The sequence below is a fragment of the Salvia splendens genome, chromosome 13 (assembly GCF_004379255.2).
Source record: "Salvia splendens isolate huo1 chromosome 13, SspV2, whole genome shotgun sequence".
NCBI classification, from domain to species: domain Eukaryota; kingdom Viridiplantae; phylum Streptophyta; class Magnoliopsida; order Lamiales; family Lamiaceae; genus Salvia; species Salvia splendens.
This window is the reverse complement of record NC_056044.1, coordinates 7340749-7364203: the sequence shown is the minus strand read 5'-3', so window position 1 is coordinate 7364203 and position 23455 is coordinate 7340749. Positions and strand designations below refer to the sequence as shown.

The window sequence follows — 23455 nt, the reverse complement described above, 5'->3', positions numbered from 1 at the left end:
TGGGCAACCAACCAAGAACGGTCATTAAATGTCAACATTACTTTATACATGAACAAAAAAAAGAACCAAAACCCATACTCCTAAACTTTCTTTTGACTATAATTATATAGAAATACCACTTGCCATAAAAAAACAAATAAGAAAATTATTGAAAGAATGGAATTTTTGTATGGATATCATTGATGCTATCTAGCAGATTAGTGTATAGATACAACACACGAGTGTCGCATTCGGATTAGTAGGGTGGGTGGGGAGGAACGAAAAGGGAAGCCAACTGATAAATAAACACCATCAAAATTGCAACCCTCCAAAAATTTCAACCAAACCATATTCCAGCCTTCCATCATCTTCTTCCGCCAACCACATTTCAAATTTGAATTGCCTCGCCTCGCCTCGCTCCGCCGGCACATTAACTGCAGTGGCTTTAATGTATTGCGGAAGCAATGAATGAAGTCTGCTCTTTCATGGATGCAAGAAACTATCAGTACTTGAGCTCCGGCAGTTGGCTGGGACATGCGCTTAGAATCGATGGCACGTTCCGTCTGCAAGCAGGGGACGACGACTTCTGGCCGTCCACCTCTTGGGAGGGTAGTGGTGGAGTTGTTGAGGCAATAGAAGTGGCGGCATTTCTTGACTCGCTCTTCATCACAAACTGATGTCCTTGAACTGGAGCATTACCGAAGTTTATACTATGAGTTTGGCCTTGAGAAGATTTCAGTTGAGGAACGTTCGAGGTGGTGGACTCAGGAGCTGCGCTTCTAGGGAAATTCTCCCATTTGGGGTGGAACGATGGAGGGTCGAACATAGGGTTGCTGCTGCTGCTGCTACTCGGGAGTATGCCAGTAAGGAAAGATCCATGAATGTTATGAGGAGTTGAAGACTTAATTTGATGCATTTGGTGATCCTGAAGTTGAATCAGCTGATGCTGCTGAAAATTCGGGACAGAAACACCAGAAGACGTCTGAAATGGCTGGCTTCCGTTGAAGGAGGATGGAAGAAAATTAACAGTTCGAGTATCAAACTTGGGAGGTCCCATGGCCGAGAGGGCTGATATCTCTGAGCTAAAAGACTGACCACCACTGCCTAAAGACTTCCCTTCGGAATTCTGGAAATTTTTCTGGTGCATCTGATTACCATTCAGAGATGTGTCACGAAGCATATGAAACATACCAGAGCTCTGCGCCATGGATGAGAAGTTCAGCACTGGGGTCGCAGAAGAATTTGAACCGAAAGAGAGAGCATACGCCTGAGGAATCAGCTCGACTCTACCCTTGGAACCCTGTTGAGGAGGATCAATTTGCTTATTGCCAGCAGCACCACTACCTACCGATGTAGGTGAATACATTGCATGGTTCATTTGTTGTGGAGAATTACTAGGTTTTGCAGAGTGAGATATAAAGCCAGGAGCAAGCGATACACCATTTTTCCAATTAACCTCCGCATTAGACTTGCTGGACGAGTAGGATGGCTGGACCACCTTCCCTGACTGCAGATTTGCAGATATTGAAGTAAGGAATTTATTCTCACTGGTTTTAGCACTGGACTGTGGTTGCCTGTGTGATGACAAGTTCGTATTTGGAGAAGCTGACTGGGCTGAAGCATGAGAAGTGGTGAACTGCTGCTGATTAAATGTCAGTGAAGGATATAAAGAGGAGTTAAAGAAGGGCATCGAGTGTGATCCTCCATTAAAGGGTGGAATCGAAATGTTTGTTGAAATAGGGATCGACCCATTGTTCTGTAGTATGGCCATGTATGGGGAAGATTCATTTGAAGGCAACATTGGATGGATCAAGCTCAAAGCAGTTGATGCATTAGACAAAGGAATGTTCGGAAGACGCCCAGCTGAAGTAGACTGCAAAGTAGCATTTGCAGCTGAGGTTGCAGATTGGGGAGATCCAGAAGAATTGACTGGTGCCATCATTGTTGCTTGATGGTGCCCAAATGGCAACCAAAAACCGTGGCCATGCTACAACAATCAAGAATATTACCTAAATTTAGAATTGTGATTGTGATGAAAACTTGAAAGGAGGAACATGGGTACAGGCTTACCAAGAAACTAGAAGCTGAGGCTGGATGTGAAGCTTGTTGAAGCAAGGACTTAGTGCTTGTGGCATTTAAAGCCACGGCAGTGTCAGAGCTCTTATCTTTTCCACTTCCAACAGAATCAATTGCCAAATTCTGCCCTCCTTGAAACTCTCGGAGAAACGGGTTTCCAGGGAAGAAATTTTGTGCTGGTGCTGTACTTTTTAGGGTCGGTGACTTGCTTCTACACAAAACAGCGGGACCAGTTGACAGAGACTCCTTGATGAGCTGCTGGTGGCAATGGATGCTTTGCGCGAGGAATTGATGTGCGGCGCATCTCTTTGGTCGAGGCTGGGAAAATTTAAATTGAGGGGGCTGCACATTTTCAAACACATGTAATGTAAACCACTAAAACAGTGAAATAATCAATCAAACAAGAATATAAAGCACACCTGCATTATCATTGAAGATTTTGCGATTCCATTTCCAGGCATAGCTTGCAGAGGCGGCATAAATCTGCATATGAAAACAATTCAGCATTGGCAGCAGAGCAATAAAAAGAAGGAAGAAACGAGACTCTGTGTTACACACCCTGGATGAGGAAGAACACCAGGCCAGCTACTCATACCAATAGGGAAATGCAACAAGGAAGTTGGTGCTGCAATAAAGCCACATCTTAGTAAAATCTATGCATGCAAATTCTTGAAACCAAAATACTCAGATATTCAATATGGATCATTACATTGATTTTTGTTCTCCTTCCGACCTTGTTGCTGATTGCAATGCTTCTCGACATCAAGATTTAATTGTTGATCCTTTGCAGCAACCTCACTCTTCTGCATCGGATTTAGAAGTGCAAAAACATCAGTAATTTACTCCACAATTAAAAAACTGAAAAGAAATGCGGATTAAATAGTTCAGCATGCCTTTTGAACAGCTTGAGCCATAACGCTAGGATTAGTCCCCATATCCACCAAACCCTCTCTCTCCGGCGAAGAGAGCAAGGGAGATGACTGTTGAAGCACACCATTAGAATTTGATAACCATAAGCCCAATTAAAGAATGAAAAGGACTTGAATTGAGGTACACACCATCAAATCAATCTCCAGCTTAGTTTCCTTCTTATCCTCAACAATAATTGCGTCATGCCTGCTCCGGCCAGCCCAACCAAAAATGCCATTAAAGGTAGAGAAGAGAGAGAAACTCGGCTGAAATAAATATAATTAATTAATAGTAACAAAAAAATAGGGGTGCTCACGCTTTTGTCACTGTCGGATCCTGAATATCACAAGCATTTACTTTAACACATGATGGCGATTCGCTTTCTTTTGGAGACCCCACTTTAACTTTATTCACAAACCCATTTACACTCACTGCTGTGTCATCCGGAAATCTCTCTTTCTCAATCCTTCCATCTTTCTTTAGCTCTTTCATCGAGTCGCCCATATCTCTTCCAGCATTCACTTTTTTTGATGGCTCATTTTGAACTGAAAAGGCGTTATTCTCATCCTGGCCACAATCAGCTTTTGACATCTTTAACTCTGTAATCCACCAATCACAGAGTTACCAAAAAAAAAACTTTTCGATGCAACAATTGTTCCCGAACTCTTATTAACTTAGATCGTAATAGAAATCACAGAAAATTACCGTCGCTAGCTGGGATTAATCTATCTCTGTCAACATTTTGTATTTGCGAAGATTGGAGTTGGGATTGGGATTGGGATTGCGACTGAGATTGTTTCATCAGATCGAACAGAGCTTCAGCAACCTCGATCTCAATGTCATCTTCAATCGCCGATTGCTTGGGATTTGAAATCGGCATTCTTCGCTCCGAAAATTTCTGCCAAGTAATATCCACGTCAGAAGCCATCGCATCAAAACACATGTTCTACAAAAAAAAGTCGTAGGAAAAACTAAATCTGAAATAACTAACCATCTTCTTCTTCATCGAGTCACCGGAACCAATCAGACTCACCGCCGCTCGCAAAGGTGAAATTCTCCGTAGGCTCAAGTCCTCTCCGAAGCCTCCGCTCGCTGAATTGCAGTACTCTTGCAACCTCTTAGCCGAAGCTATAGAAAACAAAAATTAAAATTAACCAAGGGAATCAACAACATTAAAAGAAGAAGAAGATGACGACTAGATCACTTACAAGAGCGAGCTCTTCGAGGTACAGGAACACCGAGCATTTCATCGGCGGCGGATTTCAGAACAGGCGATGACCGGAGCGTACGGAGGCCCCGCCGATTATTTGACAGAGAAGAAGACGCCGGCGAGATTTGATTTACCCGATCCTGCTGATGAATCCTCATCTCCTCTTCCTCTTCAAAGTACTCTTCGTCACTCGAGTCCGTACTCTCGTTCTCTCTGTAGCTCTCACCGCCATCACTCCTCTGCTGCGCCGCAGACCTATCGATTCTCCTCCGCTTCGGAAACTCGCGTTCACGGTTCTTCTTCGATACCTGCTCTCGATCTCCTAACCTGACGGTCTCCTGCAGTTCCATCTGTCTATCCTCGTCTGTAAAAATCCATAAACAAGGATTGCAAAAACACAGATAAATCAATAAAAAAAATCGAATACAGAGATTTTTTTTGGAGTTTTTCTCACCGATTGAATCTCTGAGAGTAGTAATACTTTGGCGTCTTCTCGGCAAACAATTAGCGGCGGAGACAGTCGCTCTTCGTGAATCTCTGTTCCTCTCCATCACTGCAATTGTCCTCCCGTGAATCTCAAAATTCACCGGATTTCCACCATTATCACCGGCGGAATGAAATGAATCAGAAGAAATGAAATTAAGGAAACTGCAAAAACACTCCGATATTTACACAAAATGAAACTGAATTCGTTGAAAATCTCTCCCTCTCTGCTTCACTTTTTGTGCGCTCTCTCTCTCTCTTTCTCTTTCTCTTTCTCTTTCTCTTTCTTCTCTGCACTTTTTTTTTATCTCTGGTCTCATCTAATAATCTGTAATTTATTGTTATTTTAAAGTCTCACGCGAAACCTACTCCTGAGCCGAGTTGGACGGCATCGATTTCTCTCTCGTCCACGAAACGTCAGATGCGCCGTCTGATCAAATTTTGATCCAACGGCCAATATCAGCCTGTGCCAACGTGGCACATCTGTGACTATTTAATTCCTCAGGATACCATACAAATATGAAATTGAAGTCCTAATTTATTTTCCTCCATTTTTAACTGTTCAAAAATATTTAATACTGACAGATGTGACTATTTAGTAACTAATTTATTTATATTCCACTTCTTTACTTTCATGGTACAGCTCTGAATTCCAAATCTCTTAATATTTCCCATCTTTCTATTCCAAAAATAGAGTACAAGAATAAATTTTATTTCCTAACTGTAATTATAAAGTGAAGACGTGCCCTGCCCTATTCTATCAATTAATTTGTGGTTTATTGTGGTAATACATTATTAATTTATGGCATTGAATAATCGAAGTAAAATGAGTTATGGTAAATATTACGGTAATACAATATCCGACAATAACAACAATTAAAGTAAAAGGAGTTCTGGTAAAATGTTGTGGTTTGTTGTGGTAATACATAATCTGACAATATCACATGCGATAATTAAGTAAAATGATATCTGAACATTAAATAATGAAATAAATTAATATGAGTCGGTTACTTATTATTATTTTTATTTAAATTTTAGTTATAGATAAATAGAAAAATCAATTCAATAAGAATAATGTAATGTATATTCAATCTAATAAAAGTGATAAAATTCAGAAGAATTCATTTAACTTCTGTATGATATCCCTTAAATTTTTCTCTCAACTAGTAATAAAATATGATGCTAAACTATGGGAATAGAAGAAGTATTTTTTAACTTTGATTTTGTATACAAGGTGAAAAGGAAGTTGAGCAGAATTTGGCTTGGAAAATCTTACTTTTAGGACTTGGCCATAAAACCCTGCATCATGGCACAAACCATGCGCTCAAGGGTTGAGACGCGCGGTCCGTGCCAAAGTCTCGGAAAAGGTGTCTCACTATTTCCACATGGCCGCACAGGTCGTGGTTTAGGCCTGTGGTCTCACATGGTCCGTGTTAGACTCATCAACTCCAATTCTCATCTACGGTACATAAGTCGTGCCGCTCTCGTTCACTCGCGTACGGACTGTGATCTCTTCTTTGTCTTTTATGGACATCAAATTCGTGTCTTTTTATCTTTATCCCTTTTAAAGCCATTACTTCAAAATTCAATAAACTCATCACCATATAAAATTATTAGGAACTAACTCAACCTATAAAAATCTAAATCAAACAAAACAAGATGAGAATAATCCTCAACTATCACATAAAATGTGTTTATCAATCCCAAAACTTAAATACTATATTTATCCATATAAATGACATATTTAGATAATGACAAAATTTTAAAAAATGATGTGTCAGTTGTTGCTAATAATAATGGGGCGGAAAACTAAAGTGATCCACAATCCCAAAGGGTTGGTGGCAGCTAAATGGTCTGGCGGAATCGTTCGACCTCCGATTTATCACATAAGTACGTTATTCATAAATGCTGAATGTAAATTTGGACTATTTAGCATGCACAAGTGGATTATATATGCTTTTTTAAAAATTTGAACAATATATAATATATTTAATTTACTTTATATTTTGATTTTTAAGTTTGACACACAAAATTGAGTGTGTAGTACTCTTTGCAAAACAAACTTGAGTTACTCTCAAGGTCGTTTACTCTTAAAAATTAAGCCTAAGATAAATATTAGTATATATTAATTTCAAAATAATTTTGAAGGATAGAAGTTTTGGGTTATCCTAAAAGATTTTAATAGCTCAATTAATTTTGCTTAGTTCTTATCCTATTGAAAATGTGGAATTGAAGAAATCCTAATAATATAGATAAAATAAGTCAATGTTCTTATCCTATTTATGAACTAGGTGTGTTTACCCCAGGAAAAAAAATGAACTGTTATTGTTCTCTAAAAATTTCACATTCAACTAAAGATTCGCGAGTGCTGGAGTATTACCTAATTCCAAATTTCAAATACCATACAATAACAAGGGAATAATAAAATATTCGAATATTTTTATGGGAAATCTAAAATTTGTCTTCATTAATAGAAAAAAATGTTACGCTAGAAAGTAGCCGTCGTACAATAATAAAAAATTAAAAAGATCTAGTGATGCTTACTTGATTTGTACTAGAAAATATGCAATGTTGATATATTTATATCACAAGTTGGAAAGATAAAGCAGACGTGTTACACTCACCCTCCACTTTTGAATTTAACGAAAGGAAATTACTAAACAAAGATGACACAACAAAGTCGTCGAAGAAGTATGGAGTAATATTTAATTGTATACTACTAAACTATTGCTGCATTTTATATTGAATATCTGTGCATGAGCTCAAGATACTTGCCAAAGTATGCTCAATCCTTTATTACGAATTGACTAATTGTGTGGTTAGTTATTTTATTTACGTGATTAATCTGGAATTTCCTTGATAGGGAAGCTATACAACACTTGTCAATTGTTTTTAAGTCAAGAATTTTATTGTTAAGGGGGTTTCAAGTTATTAAAGTGGTGGGTTAGTTTTTTTTTTTAATTTTTTATAAATTAAAAAAATATACGAAGGTGGAAATAACTCCTATACTAAGAAAGGAGGAAATTACAACTGATGTCAAGAGCGATCAAACTCGGCACCTCATACAATAATGTCTAAGCTCCTTGCCGCTAGGACAAAGTGGTGGATTAGGTTACATCTTTAAGCTTTATATTTTTGTGGGGGAGAATCAATGAAATTTCACAATAAAATTTAGTATATTATTAAAGCATCAACAATAAGGGTGAAAACTTGGTGGATTACATCTTTTAAGGTTTAATTTTTTTAGAGAGAATATTATTTTTATCAATAATTGATGAAAATTCGCAATAAATTTTATATTACTAAGGGCATCTGCAATAAGGTCGGAAATTCTGCCACCTACTACCGCATGCGATAGAATTTCTGGCCTTATTGCAAGGTCTTTTTTTTGCGGCCGTCGGAAGAAAACAACCGAGGTGCGCAACTGGCGTTGAGGTTGTTATAGTAGTGGAGTAATTTTTTAAAATTTTGCAAAATTTCACACGTATCACAAAAATTACAAAATCCACCGATTTGTTTTTAGAGCCAAAATTCATTCACTAAGGTCTATTTTAGTTAATATTTTCTTTGCTTTTTTATTGGTCATTAAATATTTATTTATCATCATTTATGAGATATACTATTGATTTTTCATTAAACTTTAGTTTCGTTACTGTCGTCTCTATCTATGTATATGGACTAAAAATCACAGGTAAATGAATTAATAAGGCTAGAAGAATGAAAAGTATGAAACAAACGCTTGCTTATAATAGTATATTGTTTGTTCATAAAGTTATAAGCGAGCAGTAGTATGAACTAGTATTTGATTATAATACTACTACTCCTCCCTCCGTTTCACCGTAGTTGAGGCGAAACTTTTCGTTACGGAGTTTAAGAAAGAGAGGTTGAGTGTGTTGAATAAATAGATAAAATAAGTAAGAGAGAGAAAAAAGTGGAGAGAATAAAGTAGAAGGTGAATAAAGTAGAGAGAAAAAAGTAAGAAAGAATAAAGTAAGAAAGAGAAAATAATTACTATTACATATGAAAACGACTCAACTATGAAGAAACTTCTCGAAATTGAAAAATGACTCAACTATGAAGAAACAGAGGGAGTATAAGTTTGCCAACCTTATCGATATTGGAAGAAATTTAGTTTACATTGGGTCTGCATGTATAATTGGTATGACAGTGACACTATCATAGCCTATAATTATATTTGTCTATGTGCATGCATATACAGTCAATGCAACTCAACTAGCACAAAAAGGACTATATATATCTCATCCCCAAAAACCATTTAACTGAATTAATAATTTCAAGTAATTAATGAAAATTCGAACCCCAATAACATAATTATGACACAAATAAAACTACATTAACTAATAAGTTTGTTTGGATTATGGCGAATATAGTGGAGTGGAGTCTTTTCTGGATTCATAGCCTACCAAGCAGTTAATATCTTAGAAAATAAGAACTACTTTTCTGACACCCCCCTTTTCTTTTGGGAATGGATCCCTGGGTGCTGTGCCTCTCACAGTGCAATAAAAAAACAAAATTTAATTAATATTTTAATATTTTATTTTATTAATATTTAATTGTGAAGTGAGAGGCACAGCACCCTGCGGTGGTGGGGAGCACAGCAGGGGATCCATTCCCTTTTCTTTTTCCCTTTTTCCACTGTATTCTTTTATCAATATTTATTTTATATTGACAAGAGTGTATTGAACAAATATAATTCTTCGTGAGGGGTCTATTTCTTTATGTCGTGTAGTTTTTTACTTTATCTTATGATCTTATGCACATGATGCTTTTTTTGATACAAGAGGGTGCTTTTTTGATTGAAAAAGGGATAGGAGATGTTTTATCAATTTTGAAAATTCTGTCTATTTTTTTCTTTTATCTGATAATTTCTTGTATTTTCATCTAATCAATTTATTTTTATGTTTCGAATCGATTAGCAAATCTTTTTTTTTAGATTTGTTAGTTCAACGGTTTGATTAGCTCGAAAAATAGCTTTTCTCTTTGTTTTAATTCAATTTAATTGCTTTTGGTTCGGATTGTATCCATGTCTATATACCCCTTGTGAGTCTGGCGCCTTCAAAATCGGTGGAACTATTTAAATAGCAGCAGTAGTATTTTTTTTATCGTATCATCGACTCCGGATTCTCCCTATAATTATGTGGACTGTGGTTTATAGTTATAATTAGCTCAAGTCCAATGAAAATATAATTGCAACTATAATTGCAAATAATAAATACCGATAAAATAAAAATTCTATAACTGACATATTCATTATTCAGTATTATACAAAAATCAAATGGAGAGTTATAATATTCCATAAAATTATATTGACAATAATTATCAGTTTCCAAACTAGCCGTCGCTATAACGACGCTTCAAAAAATATCATTATTGTTGGTGTCTCATCTAAAATTAGAAAACACGTACGGAAGCATTCTAAAAAAACAAAAGAATTTAAGTTAATTTGTCATTCATCTATGAACACTTTCTTTTGCATCCCTTTCCTATCTGTCGTTGTACTTGTACTATTCCTCTCAATCCAAAAATCCATAAGATTTTTTTTATATTTGGACAATAATACTACTCCTAGAAGAAAAGTCTTATGGCGAAAGCTCCGCAGCCGCGTGCTTAACGGTTGCATTAAGCACGTACCACGTGTAGACGTGCTTAAGTACTAAGGGTGTCCATAACAAGGCGGACACCCCAATAGCCCCGCCCCAGTTTTTTTGTCCATATCCCCAAAATTTTGTTTCCGCCATTATGGTGGACACTTCCAATAGCCCCCAAATTTTATAATCAATTTTTATTTTAAAATATTTTTAGTTTTAATTAAGTATAATTAAAATCATGGCAATGTAAATAATTAGAAAACGAGGTAATTGGACCCGAATATTCGTTGTATTGCAAAAGAGTAAAATTATACAACGAATATTTTTAAAAAAAGTCGAATTTTCGTTGTATTACTACTTATATTCATTTAAATATACATAGAATCTATTAAAAGAAAACATAAACTAAACGCCGTTCCTATTCATCCTCTTCTTCCCCCTTCTTCTCCCTCCATTCTGCTTCTCTATCTTCTTCCTCTACAAAAAAATTAAAAATTCAACCGCCGGCGCGCCGATCACCGGATACTATGGGAGGCGCGGCGCAAAGGAGACCCGCCGCGTCCTCGCCCTCGTTGCGCCTATCCGTCATCCGCCGCCTACCGCCTCCATCTCCTCATCATCCCCGGGGGTGGACATCTCCGCCACTATGGACCGCCCCGAGATCGCCCCGAGGCGCGGCTATAGCCGCGCCTAACCATTGTGGACACTCTAAGCTCACTGTTGCTGCTGCTCATTAAGAGCTTCTCCAACCATTTACACTAAATTCAAACCCATTTTAGTGTCAATGTCACATCAAATATGATTTTACTCCGACCATTTATACTAAACACAAACTTAAAAGAATATTCTCTATATTATGTTTTTTTTCTCACAAAATTTGAAAAACTTTTAGGTTTGGGTTTAGTATACACCTAAAGATATGTATTTTTTTTTATCCAAAAACCAAAATAGAATTGATTTTAGAGTACTATTCGAACTAATTACCTATCTCATTTTAAGTTTCAGTGTATACTTAGAGATGGTCTAAGAACGCATAGTCACACATAACTAAGTGTTTGAGTATACAGCAAGGTTGATTAATGGGTGACTAACATGTGGCCCCCTCATTTTGTTTTTTATTTTCATTTTTCTTTTTATTTATATACATACTCGTATTCCTACAATCTGATTTCTCACTTAAAATTTTCTCTATTATTTTTAAATTTAATTATAATATAATTTGATTAATTATGTACTACTCCCTCCGTCCCATTTTAGGAGTCACATTTGAGTTCAGTATGAATTTTAAGAAATATAAAGGAAAGTTGATGTAAAAAGATAGTGGAATGTGAGTCCTACTTTTAGTTTTATATTAAAATGTGAGTGGAAAAAGGTTAGTGGAATGTAGGGTCTAATACCATTTATTGAATATTCCAACCGAGACTCTTAAAGTGGAACATCAAAAAATGATAAACTGGAACTCCTAAAGTGGGACGGAGAGAGTAATTTTTAGTGCTTTAGTGAAATTATGAATTTGTAAATGAGTTAAAGGGGTAATTTCAATTTGCCTTGGGTTAGAATTCTCAAAGTCTATATTATAGATACAAAGCAATTGGTTTTTCTGAGGGGGTGAGGTGTAGTTGTCACAAAAAATCTGTGTGTCGAGGGATCTAGAATCTTTTTGGAATGGTATTGGGATTTGGTGGCTATGGTTTTTTTTTGTGATAATATATTGTTTTGGAAGGCCCTTCATATAAAAGTAGAGCTTCTACAAGAGATAGTTTGGCGTAAACAAGGAGTGGATAAAATTTGTGTGTTGTATGTGCTCACATCACTTGTAAGAAGATATTGATTGTCTTTTGTGTTCAATTGGCAAATTTTTCTTTTCAATATGACTTGGAATTAAATTGGTGAGTTATAATAAACTAATACTGATTCAAAATTCGCTCATGGAATAATTATATTTCATCGTCATCACCACGTTTTTTATTCATTTACATGGCTATAATTTTATTTCATCGTCATCACCACGTTTTTTATTCATTTACATGGCTAGATAGTTTTTTTTCATGATTATGAACAAAAATGTCGAAATTTAGGCTAACAACATGTAATTTACAAAATATAATGTGTTTACTTCTTTTTTATATGCAATAGTGTGTTATATATGCAATAGTGTGTTTGTGAATATTAGAAATGGACCACTCACCCCTTAACAGGCCTTATAAGGGGGAAGATTATCCACACTTATATAGGTAGAAATGGACCATTCACTCTTTAAAATGCCTTATAAGGGGAGGGTTATCCACACTTATATAGGAGAGCTAGGATCGTTACCAAGTCGATGTGGGACACGTGGGTAACAAGAGAAGAGATAAAGAGATAAAATTCATCATCGACTTGGGCCCGCTCTGATACCATATTAGAAATGAGTCACTCACCCCTTAAAATGTCTTATAAGGGAGAGGGTTATCCACACTTATATAGGTGAGTTAGGATCGTTACCAAATCGACGTGGGATAATAATTATGAATTTTAACAGTGAACTTCATATACTACTAATAAGTTAGGATATTCACATTAAGCTTTCATAATCTTAAGGACATCTTAAATTTGCAACATTTGATACCTTAAACTGCAATCTTTTTATTATATAAAAAATAATACTAAAACATTTTAGGTATATATTAAGAAAAGATTTAACTTTTTTATTAGTACATAACTATTTCTAAATCAATCTCAAAATCACATTTGAAATTTTCATATAATTTTCATTCATCTAATTTTTATTACTAAAACATAATGTACGTAATAGTACTTTTATATATATATATATATATATATATATATCTTAAACGCCGAACAACATCATTATATGATAACCTGTAGTTCATTATAATGAACTAATAACAAACTTATAATGAACTTCAGATTTCTAAACTATACATGATGATTTCATTGTTTTTAAATCTCAGAATTCCTATAATGAACTACAAATAAAGTTGTAATGAACTTCGCGTTATTATATAATGATGTATTTGGTGTTTAGTGTTTTAAACTAGTTTGGTATATAATACAACCCTATATATATATATATATATATATAGAGTAGTGATCAATGTATAACTAATCTTAAGTGTATAACTAGAGAACAAATCTCAGCCACACATCTTAATGGAACAAATATTATTTATATTAATTATAGAAAATATGCTGAGGGTAATTTTGGAAATTGCTTTCTTAATTTAAATCTGCGATCAAACATGCAAATCTGTGATCAAATTACTCCATAATCTGCGATCTTTTCTTTCCTTCCAAACTTGCGATCCGATTTTTTTCCAAATTTCGTTCCAAATCTTATTACTTCATTCAAATCGCGATTAAATTCAATTCGACGCGATTCAATTCGTTATTCAATCCGTTCATCGTGATTCAAATCAATCATCGTGATTCAAATCAATGGATTCAATTATGAGGTCGGACGAAGATTATTTCGATTCCGATTCATCAGCTTCGGGCGAGGAAGCTGAGACTTCTAAAGGTAATCATTATTCGTTCAATTCTATAACAATTACTTCACTCTTGTTCAATTCTATAACAATTCCTACTATTTATTAATATACAATATTTTCGTGTATTGTGATTATGAAAACCGTAGTTTTTGTGATTAGATTTATAGTTGTTTCACTGATGTTAAGTGATTATGAAAATCGTATGGTCTTTGTATTATGTTTACATGGTTAGATTTACAGTTGTTTTGCAAATAAGAGTGAAGTAAAATCAGAATAAGAGTGATGTGTTTTGTGAACAAGAGTGAAGTGTTTTCTGAACAAGAGTGATGTGTTTTGTGAACAAGAGTGATGTGTTTTGTGAACAAGAGTGATGTGTTTTGTTAACATGAGTGATGTGTTTTGTGAACAAGAGTGATGCCCTCAGATTAAGAGTGATGTGTTTACATCACTCTTATTCTGATTTTACTTCACTCTTGTTCACAAAACACTTCACTCTTGTTCAGAAAACACTTCACTCTTGTTCACAAAACACATCACTCTTATTCTGATTTTACTTCACTCTTGTTCACAAAACACATCACTCTTATTCTGATTTTACTTCACTCTTGTTCAGAAAACACTTCACTCTTGTTCACAAACCACTTCACTCTTATTCTCATTTTACTTCACTCTTGTTCACAAACCACTTCACTCTTATTCTCATTTTACTTCACTCTTGTCAGTAACATCAAAGCATTATGAAGAATATGGGAAAACCAATAACATAGATGTGGAAAAAATGATTGTAAACTTCAAGCGTTCATGAACTATTGTAGAAAACTTCATCAGTGAATTAACAAGTACTTATTTTACATTAATATCTTGTTTACTATTTAATTCACTGTTGTGTTTTGTAAACCACTAAATGATGTGTTTCGTGAAGAAGAGTGAAGTAAAATCAGAATAAGAGTGAAGTGTTTTCTGAACAAGAGTGAAGTAAAATCAAAATAAGAGTGATGTGTTTTGCAAATAAGAGTGAAGTAAAATCAGAATAAGAAAGAAGTGTTTTGTGAACAAGAGTGAAGTGTTTTGTGAACAAGAGTGAAGTGTTTTGTGAACAAGAGTGAAGTAAAATGAGAATAAGAGTGATGTGTTTTGTAAACAAGAGTGAAGTAAAATCAGAATAAGAGTGATGTGTATTGTGAACAAGAGTGAAGTCTTTTTCTGAACAAGAGTGCAGTAATCTCATTATTAGAGTGCTGTGTTTTTTACAGTGGTTTGCGTACCAAAATGCCCAGATGAATTGAAACCAAAAATTGGACAAAGTTTCATGACCCTTGATCGTGCATTGGACTTCTACAATAATTATGCTCGATATGTTGGATTTGACACCCGTAAAAAGGGATCGAAAAAGGAAAAAGATGTCACTACTTGGATTTACGTGGTGTGTAGCCGAGAAGGTACAAAGCAAAGAAACAGTAAACAATCTGAGGTGAAACGAAAGCGTTCTTCTATTAAGTGCTATTGTAATGCTAAAGTGTCTTGGAAGTATATTATGGGTGTTGGTTATGTTATACAAAGTTTCGTTGAAGACCATAATCATGAGATGGTTGAGGAACGCCATAAGCGTTTTATGAATTTGAACCGTAATTTGGATTTAGTCCATCAGAAATTCATCCTCGATTGTGCTAATGCAAATATTGGTCCAACTTTAAGTTTTAGCTTACTTAAAGAAGTGCTTGGTGGATTAGATTATGTAGGGTGTACTGTTTTAGAAGTGCGCAACTATAGACGTGACCTTAGAGCTTATGTAGAAGGAGCTGATGCACAAATGTTATTGAATGAGTTGCGAAGGAAGAAGGAGTTGTGTAGTGCATTTACATATGAGTATGAGGTCAACTCAAAGGATAGGATGACACGATTGTTTTGGTGTGATCCTACTGCCAGAAGAAACTACCATTTGTATGGAGATATTGTTTCGTTTGATACGACATACTCCACAAACAGGTATGTGCACACTAATTACTCTTTTGTTAAATTGTTTTCTGAAATCATAACATGAGTGATGTGTTTCTGAAAAAGAGTGAAGTGTTTTGTGAACAAGAGTGAAGTGTTTTCTTAACAAGAGTAATGTGTTTTGTGAAAAAGAGTGATGTATTTTTCTGCATGCTTATATTGATGTGTTTTCTGAAATCATAACAAGAGTGAAGTGTTTTGTGAAAAAGAGTGAAGTATTGTCTGAACAAGAGTGACGTGTTTTGTGAAAAAGAGTGATGTATTTTTCTGCATGCTTATATTGATGTGTTTTCTGAAATCATAACAAGAGTGAAGTGTTTTGTGAAAAAGAGTGAAGTATTGACTGAACAAGAGTGACGTATTTTGTGAAAAAGAGTGATGTGTTTTCTGCATGCTTATAGTGAATTGTTTTTCATTTCAGATACTGTATGATATTTGCTCCTTTTACGGGCAAGGATAATCATGGTCGCCCTGTGACATTTGCTGCTGGCCTTTTGTCCAAGGAAAATGCCAACTCCTTTTCATGGTTATTTAACCAATTTGTAAAGTGTATGGGTGTGGCTCCCAAACTCATTGTAACCGACCAAGACTTAGGAATGAAAGTTGCTGTTGAGGAGGTCCTTGTCAATACAAGACACCGGTGGTGTATGTGGCACGTTATGAATAAAGTTGCTGACAAATTGCCAAAGAACATGCTTGGTAGTGAACAATTAAAGAAGGAACTGAATGCATGTGTATGGTCAGAGTTGATAGAACCTGATGCATTTGAGGAAACTTGGCATGCTATAATGGAAAGATATGGGCTGACCAATAATGTCTGGTTTTCATCAATGTTTGCATCCAGAAAATTTTGGGTTCCAGCCTTTTTCCGTGATTTTTCGATGAGTTCGTTGATAAAGACAACTTCTATATCTGAATCACAGAATAACTTCTTCAAAAGGTACTCAAAGTCTCGGGCTAACCTTATGCAATTTTATATGAACTATAATCATGCTCTGGAGACTCAAAGAAGTAATAGTGCAAAGCTTGAATACTATGATTCAACAAAAGTACCTATTTTGCGAACAGGATTGGAAATCGAGAAACATGCATCGACGATATATAGTGGTAGTGCTTATACTGAAATTCAAGAAGAGATAGTATATGCATGTTTCTCTTTGTCTTGTGCAACTCTAGGAGTGTCTACCAATACAGATATTGAAGTATATGACATAAAGGACAAGGATTCAAACTCATGGACAGTGACTTACTCCATTGGTGATGACACCTATTTGTGTGGATGCAAAAAATTTGAAAGACTTGGTCTATTGTGCAGCCATATATTTTGTGTGTTGAAACATAATTTTGTTAAGTTGATACCCGAGAAGTTGCATGGAGGAAGATGGTTGAAGTCACAGTTTGTGAAGCCAATACATGGAGGTTTTTGTGATGATCAAGAAATACACCTTGTTGTGGACAAGAAGAAGATTGCATTTAAAAACTTGTACGGATTATTCATTGAAACAGCACAAAGCATTGAAGGGAACATTGATCAAATCAATGCATTCGCTGCAATTATTGAAGAAGGTAGGAAGCAGCTTCTTGGCGAAGATGTTGTTCTGTCTTCCACACAGAAGAGAGCAATGATTGAGAACTTCTATGGCTCACATGTCCCGAACAATATTGAAGTTCATCCTCCTGAGGTTGTTAGTACAAAGGGAAGTGGAAGTAGGAAGAAATCGAAGAGGGAGTCAGCAATAAAGTTAGCAATGAAACCAGGCCGAAAGTGTGGAAACTGTCATGAGATTGGACACCATGATTCTAGGAACTGCAAAAAGGTTAATGAGAAGTCAAATCAGAGGCAATGAGGATTTGTATAGAAATAGTTCACATTGTAGTATTTTTAGAGTACTAATGATTCATTTTATTACACTTTTGAGTGAATTTTATCTCAATGCGAATTTTTAGAGTACTAATGCTCAAGTGCCAGTAAGTTCATCACTCTTGTTCACAGAACGCATCACTCTTACTGTCATTTTACTTCACTCTTGTTCACAAAACACATCACTCTTACTTTGATTTTACTTCACTCTTGTTCATTAAACACCTCACTCTTACTCTGATTTTACTTCACTCTTGTTCACAAACGCATCACTCTTACTGTCATTTTACTTTAGTCTTGTTCACAAACGCATCACTCTTACTGTCATTTTACTTCACTCTAGTTCACAAAACACATCACTCTTACTCTGATTTTACTTCACTCGTGTTCACAAAACACATCACTCTTATTCTGATTTTGTTACACTCTTGTTCACAAAACACATCACTCTTATTCTGATTTTACTTCACTCTTCTTCACGAAAGACTTCACTCTTATTCTAAGTTTACTTCACTCTTCTTCACGAAACACATCATTTAGTGGTTTACAAAACACAACAGTGAATTAAATAGTAAACAAGATATTAATGTAAAATAAGTACTTGTTAATTCACTTATGAAGTTTTCTACAATAGTTCATGAACGCTTGAAGTTTACAATCATTTTTTCCACATCTATGTTATTGGTTTTCCCATATTCTTCATAATGCTTTGATGTTACTGACAACATATTCAGTGACTGATGGTTTTTTTCCGACAATAATAATGCGCTGCAATACTTTGCTCTCAGTCTTTGGAGTATTCCTTTGCTTCTTGTAGTTAATCCACACTTCCAATCTTGTTCGCGCTCACCATGATAACATTTCAAATGTCGCATCAAAAAAACTCCGCAATCTTCTACATTTGATGTTGTTCTCCAAGGCATTTTGAGCCTTATTATACTCACATCCTTTATTGATTTGGTTTGGTTGTGATGCCCCATTTTTGTCAAATAATGACAAAAATATAATTTCTGCAATATATCATCATGAATATCAGATGTAGTTCACTATAAAGAGAACTATAATTCATTGTAATTACAAAAATACTGCACTGTATATCGTGTATACTTACCACATTTTCAGGTATGCCACCATATTTGACTGTTATGTCCACATCGTCAGCATTCTTTGAATTGTCAATCAGCACTATACTGTTAGTACTAAATCTGAAGCATATGGTATAGTAATGTTCTGCAACACAAATTGGAAAGAACACCTACATAGATAATAATAAAAATTTCAGAATAAACACAATTAGTGAATATAATAAAGAATCAATTGTGTTCAGTATTTACCAAATCTACGTCGGCCCATTTGAAATACGGAATTTGTTCAACCTCAGTTTGTAAATTGTCACAGAATCTATCAATTATGGTCATGAGGTCGACTCCATCAGGCCGGTGAACAACTGTATACAGCTGAAAAATGAGACAAGTTAAATCTGGATTGAAATAATTCACTTTGTTTTACTCCACCCTTGTTCACAAAACACATCACTCTTACTTTGATTTTACTTCACTCTTGTTCACAAAACACTTCACTCGTAAATCTAACCATGTAAACATAATACAAAGGCCATACGGTTTTCATAATCACTTAAAATCAGTGAAACAACTATAAATCTTACCACAGAAACTGCGGTTTTCATAATCACAATACTGTTCAAAATTTATTCTATTCTTACCGTTGGGTATGTTGTGAAAAAGAGGCGCCTCGATGAAGATAGGGACTTGTATTCTTCCATGTTATTTAAATAAGAAGCCCACGCACTTATCACACCCACTTCTATTAGCGTATGTGGCAACAGTGAACAGAATTCTCTTTTTGTTACCATTATGACATCATCATCATACACTATGGTGTCCCTGTTCAAACATGTGTGTGTGTTAGCACATCTTTTGTATGTTTTTTTTCTAAATCAGAACTATAATATAAATCTTACTCATTTAATTCATTTGTTGTCATAATCCACAAAAAGACTTGTGACTCTTTCAAGGTAAACTTGGTTTTAGCCTTAACCACTCTTTCATGGAATGGAGATTTCAATGCAGCTGATATTTTCTTCTCAGCTTTTGAGCGTATCTCCATTTGTTCAATCCTAGCAGTTTCCTGTCAGGGCAAGAATGATATGAAAACATCACTATATAAGACATATAGTTCACTTGATGTTTTTTAAAAGTGTTGGTGAATGGATGAGATATATGATTGTTTAACACTTACAATGTCTGGATTGTAAACTACTATTTCGGTTGAAGGATTTTTGCCAGATACATTTAACTCTGATTGAACACAATCATCATCAGCATATATCTCCATGCATGCTTCTATTGCAGATGCAATTTGGGCATCCACAATGTCGTCCTATTTTCATAATAAGAAATGAAAACACATCACTATCAACACGATTTTTACTTCACACTTGTTTACAAAACACATCACTCTTATTGATATTTCACTTCACTCTTGTTCACAAAACACTTCACTCTTGTTCACAAAACACATCACTCTTGTTCAGAAATCACTTCACTCTTGTTCATAACACACATCATTCTTACTTCGATTTTACTTCACTCTTGTTCACAAAACAAATCAATATTATTCTTATTTCACTTCACTCTTGTTAACAAATCACATCACTCTTATTCAGAAAACACTTCACTCTTGTTCACAAAACACATCACTCTTTTCAGAAAACACTTCACTCTTGTTCACAAAACACATCACTCTTATTCTGAATTCACTTCACTCTTGTTAACAAACACATCACTATACACATGCAACACAGAAACCTCACTTAACAATGGAACACATCACTCGAAGCACTTTTTTATACCTTCATCTGTGTGTTTTGTGATGTTGCTTTAGCTACATCTTCATAAAATTCATTTGTCTCCTGCAAATAGTGAAATGCGATATAACATAAGAATAAAAAGTCAAAAAAGTAAATAAATATTATGCATTAGTACAGAACATAATACAAATTGTTTTTAGTTCACTCTGAATCAAATGTCAAGTGTTAAAGTTCAACAGACCACAATCAAATTGTTTAAAATATCCATGGTTTCTATTTCAAATCTTGAACTTACTGGTTTCTTTCCCAAGTTAATATCAGGGAAAATTGTTGTGCCTTCATTCACTAATTTGCATTTTTCATCATGGATTTCCATCAGTTTTTCCACAAGCTGAATCCATTCTGGATCATCTTCTTGATCCTCTTCCATAGCTTGTGTCATGTTTTCAATTGGCTTAGAAACAGCTTGGTCCCCTTGATCAACCTTCACACCAACCATCTTTAGTGCATTTATAGCTGCAACTTTGAAGCAATTGATGTCATTGGTATTTGCTGGAGCAACCTTTATATACCTCATCATTTTACTAATTGCATCTGCAGCCTCCCTAATTGAACTTTTAATTTCATCAGACGAAGGAACTTGATCAGTTGAAGGGGGGGCATCATCAGTTGAAGGGGGGGCATCATCAGTTGAAGGGGGGGCATCATCAATTGAAGGGGGGGCTTCAACACGTAAAGTTGCTTCATCAGTTGAAGGGAAAGAGGTAGTGACAGTTATTGAATCCTTGTTGGCATATAAAGATTCAATGGAGACAGGATCAATGATACTTTCTATGCTTCCTCTTCCAATGGTGCCTCCATTATCAAATTCCATCTGTCCTCTCTCCTTAAGAATGAATTCTGTCCAGTTACGGACAGTTGGGAATCTTCTAACCACCAGTCTTGTTCTGTAGACAACCCTATCTACATAGCATGCCTGCAAAAACAGATCAATAATAAAATGCATTACAAGGACTTCACTCTTATTCTGATTTTACTTCACTCTTGTTTACAAAACACTTCACTCTTATTCTCATTTTACTTCACTCTTGTTCACAAAAAACTTCACTCTTATTCTCATTTTACTTCACTCTTGTTCACAAAACACTTCACTCTTGTTCTGATTTTACTTCACTCTTGTTCACAAAACACTTCACTCTTATTCACATTTTACTTCACTCTTGTTTACAAAACACATCACTCTTATTCTGATTTCACTCATGTATAAAAAACACATCACTCTAACCATGCATTTACTACTTAACCGTGAAAAACATCACTCTAAATTTGATTTTACTTCACTCTAAGCATGTTTTTACTTCACTATAAAGGAGTGGTTAAAATAGAAAACTCACCAAGAGGAAAGTGATTGGTCCAGTGAATGGGGTGGATTTGTTCTTGAGTTTCCAGCTATCATGTGCTGTGATTAGCGTATCCAACACGTAGCTGCACCAATTGTACTGCCTCACATTTGAAATGTTGCCAATATCGTCCAAGATACGGCCAAGACATTTTCCGTTGGCAGTTGGTGAGATCAGAACATTGTCCAACAGAATAAGAAATATTTTCTTAAACCACTCACCACCTTCTAGATCACTATCAAGCTGCTCTTGCAAATCAGCTGGGGTTATTGCTTTGTTCTTCTTAGCATTGACAATGGTCTTCATCACATCATTCATTTCATGCTTCTTTTCTCTTTTAATCATCAACTCTCCTCTTGGCAGTCCCAACGTAGCATACACATCCTCCTCAGTGATGTGTAATGGTTGATCATCAACAAGTTTTATTCTGGAGCAGTTGTCATGATTAAAATTTTCAAGTAGTGAAAATGCCATGTCAGCAGGAATACATCGTATCTTCAAATGCACAAGCTGTCCGAAACCCATCTCTTCCAGAGCAGCTTTTTGTTTGGAGTTCATTTTCTCAATGGCATCAACCAAAACTTTCACCCCTATCTTAATGACCAATTTAGGTCTTCTGATTTTACAAGTAATAGCTTTGTCACTCTTTGCTTTAGCCTGTTTCTTTCTGGCAGGCATTTCTGGTTTGTCGATGCATTGTGACCTCCCACGCTTTGAGGCTAAATACATACAAGATTTTTGATCAAATTCGTGAATACACACTTAATATAGCTCAAAATTATACATTAATAACTATGCCCAATACATAAATAATTACATAACTCACTCTCTGGTTTCTGCATATCATTTTTCTTTTTTGACCTTATTTCGGCAGAAGTTGTTGTTCGAAGAACATCCTGTTGATTTATTGTGCTTATTTCAGTTGTACGTGCAGCACTTTGTTGCAGTCTATCTTCACGCATCTTAGACCTTTTTTCGGCTGCAGCAACTTCATGGATATGAGGAAAAAAATCAATATAGCAAAAAATCAGACACATCACACTTGTTCACAAAACACATCACTCTTATTCTGATTTCACTTCACTTTTGTTCATAAAACACTTCACTCTTGTTCACAAAACACTTCACTCTTGTTCAGAAAACGCATCACTCTTGTTTACAAAAGGCATCACTCTTGTTCAGAAAAAACTTCATTCTTGTTCACAAAAACACTTCACTCTTGTTCAGAAAACACTTCACTCTTGTTCACAAAAACACTTCACTCTTATTCTGATTTCAGTTCACTCTTGTTCACAAAACACTTCACTCTTGTTCACAAAACACTTCACTCTTGTTCACAAAACACTTCACTCTTGTTCAGAAAACGCATCATTCTTGTTTACAAAAGGCATCACTCTTGTTCAGAAAAAACTTCACTATTGTTCAGAAAACACTTCACTCTTGTTCACAAAACACATCACTCTTGTTCAGAAAACACTTCACTCTTGTTCAGGAAACACTTCACTCTTGTTCACAAAACACTTCACTCTTGTTCAGAAAACGCATCATTCTTGTTTACAAAAGGCATCACTCTTGTTCAGGAAAAACTTCACTATTGTTCAGAAAACACTTC

The 23455-nt window shown here is 35.4% G+C and overlaps 2 protein-coding genes across 4 annotated transcripts; one reads left to right on the top strand and one right to left on the bottom strand.

The window, feature by feature from the left end:
- LOC121762042 (protein TIME FOR COFFEE-like) lies at window positions 1-4959 on the bottom strand. Of its 3 annotated transcripts, none has more exons than XM_042157789.1 (12): window positions 4629-4959; window positions 4173-4538; window positions 3956-4092; window positions 3670-3862; window positions 3281-3563; window positions 3114-3171; window positions 2949-3035; window positions 2765-2858; window positions 2614-2680; window positions 2475-2538; window positions 2050-2397; window positions 1-1966 (listed from the first exon to the last, which is right to left on the bottom strand). In XM_042157789.1, exons 1-12 carry the CDS (start codon window positions 4723-4725, stop codon window positions 482-484), a joined length of 3279 nt encoding a protein of 1092 aa, XP_042013723.1. In that variant the 5' UTR covers window positions 4726-4959; the 3' UTR covers window positions 1-481. The 3 variants fall into 3 exon arrangements, with proteins under 3 accessions (XP_042013723.1, XP_042013724.1, XP_042013725.1); XM_042157790.1 differs by having other exon boundaries at window positions 3959-4092; XM_042157791.1 differs by having other exon boundaries at window positions 4173-4524.
- An 8724-nt stretch (window positions 4960-13683) lies between these two features.
- Window positions 13684-17599, top strand: LOC121760421 (protein FAR1-RELATED SEQUENCE 5-like). Its single transcript, XM_042156092.1, has 3 exons — window positions 13684-13786; window positions 15011-15743; window positions 16174-17599. Exons 1-3 carry the CDS (start codon window positions 13705-13707, stop codon window positions 17597-17599), a joined length of 2241 nt encoding a protein of 746 aa, XP_042012026.1. The 5' UTR covers window positions 13684-13704.
- Window positions 17600-23455: the final 5856 nt, after the last annotated feature.

What these genes read in the sequence shown, in the direction of transcription:
- LOC121762042 (XM_042157789.1), bottom strand. Translation starts at nt 4,725, where the DNA reads ATGGAGAGGAACAGAGATTCACGAAGAGCGACTGTCTCCGCCGCTAAT. An exon ending in TACTCTCAGAGATTCAATCG is followed by an intron (nt 4,539 to 4,628) that starts GTGAGAAAAACT and finishes GGATTTTTACAG; the next exon opens with ACGAGGATAGACAGATGGAA. An exon ending in CCTCAGCTTCTAGTTTCTTG is followed by an intron (nt 1,967 to 2,049) that starts GTAAGCCTGTAC and finishes TGATTGTTGTAG; the next exon opens with CATGGCCACGGTTTTTGGTT.
- LOC121760421 (XM_042156092.1), top strand. Translation starts at nt 13,705, where the DNA reads ATGGATTCAATTATGAGGTCGGACGAAGATTATTTCGATTCCGATTCA. An exon ending in GGAAGCTGAGACTTCTAAAG is followed by an intron (nt 13,787 to 15,010) that starts GTAATCATTATT and finishes TGTTTTTTACAG; the next exon opens with TGGTTTGCGTACCAAAATGC. An exon ending in ACGACATACTCCACAAACAG is followed by an intron (nt 15,744 to 16,173) that starts GTATGTGCACAC and finishes TTTTCATTTCAG; the next exon opens with ATACTGTATGATATTTGCTC.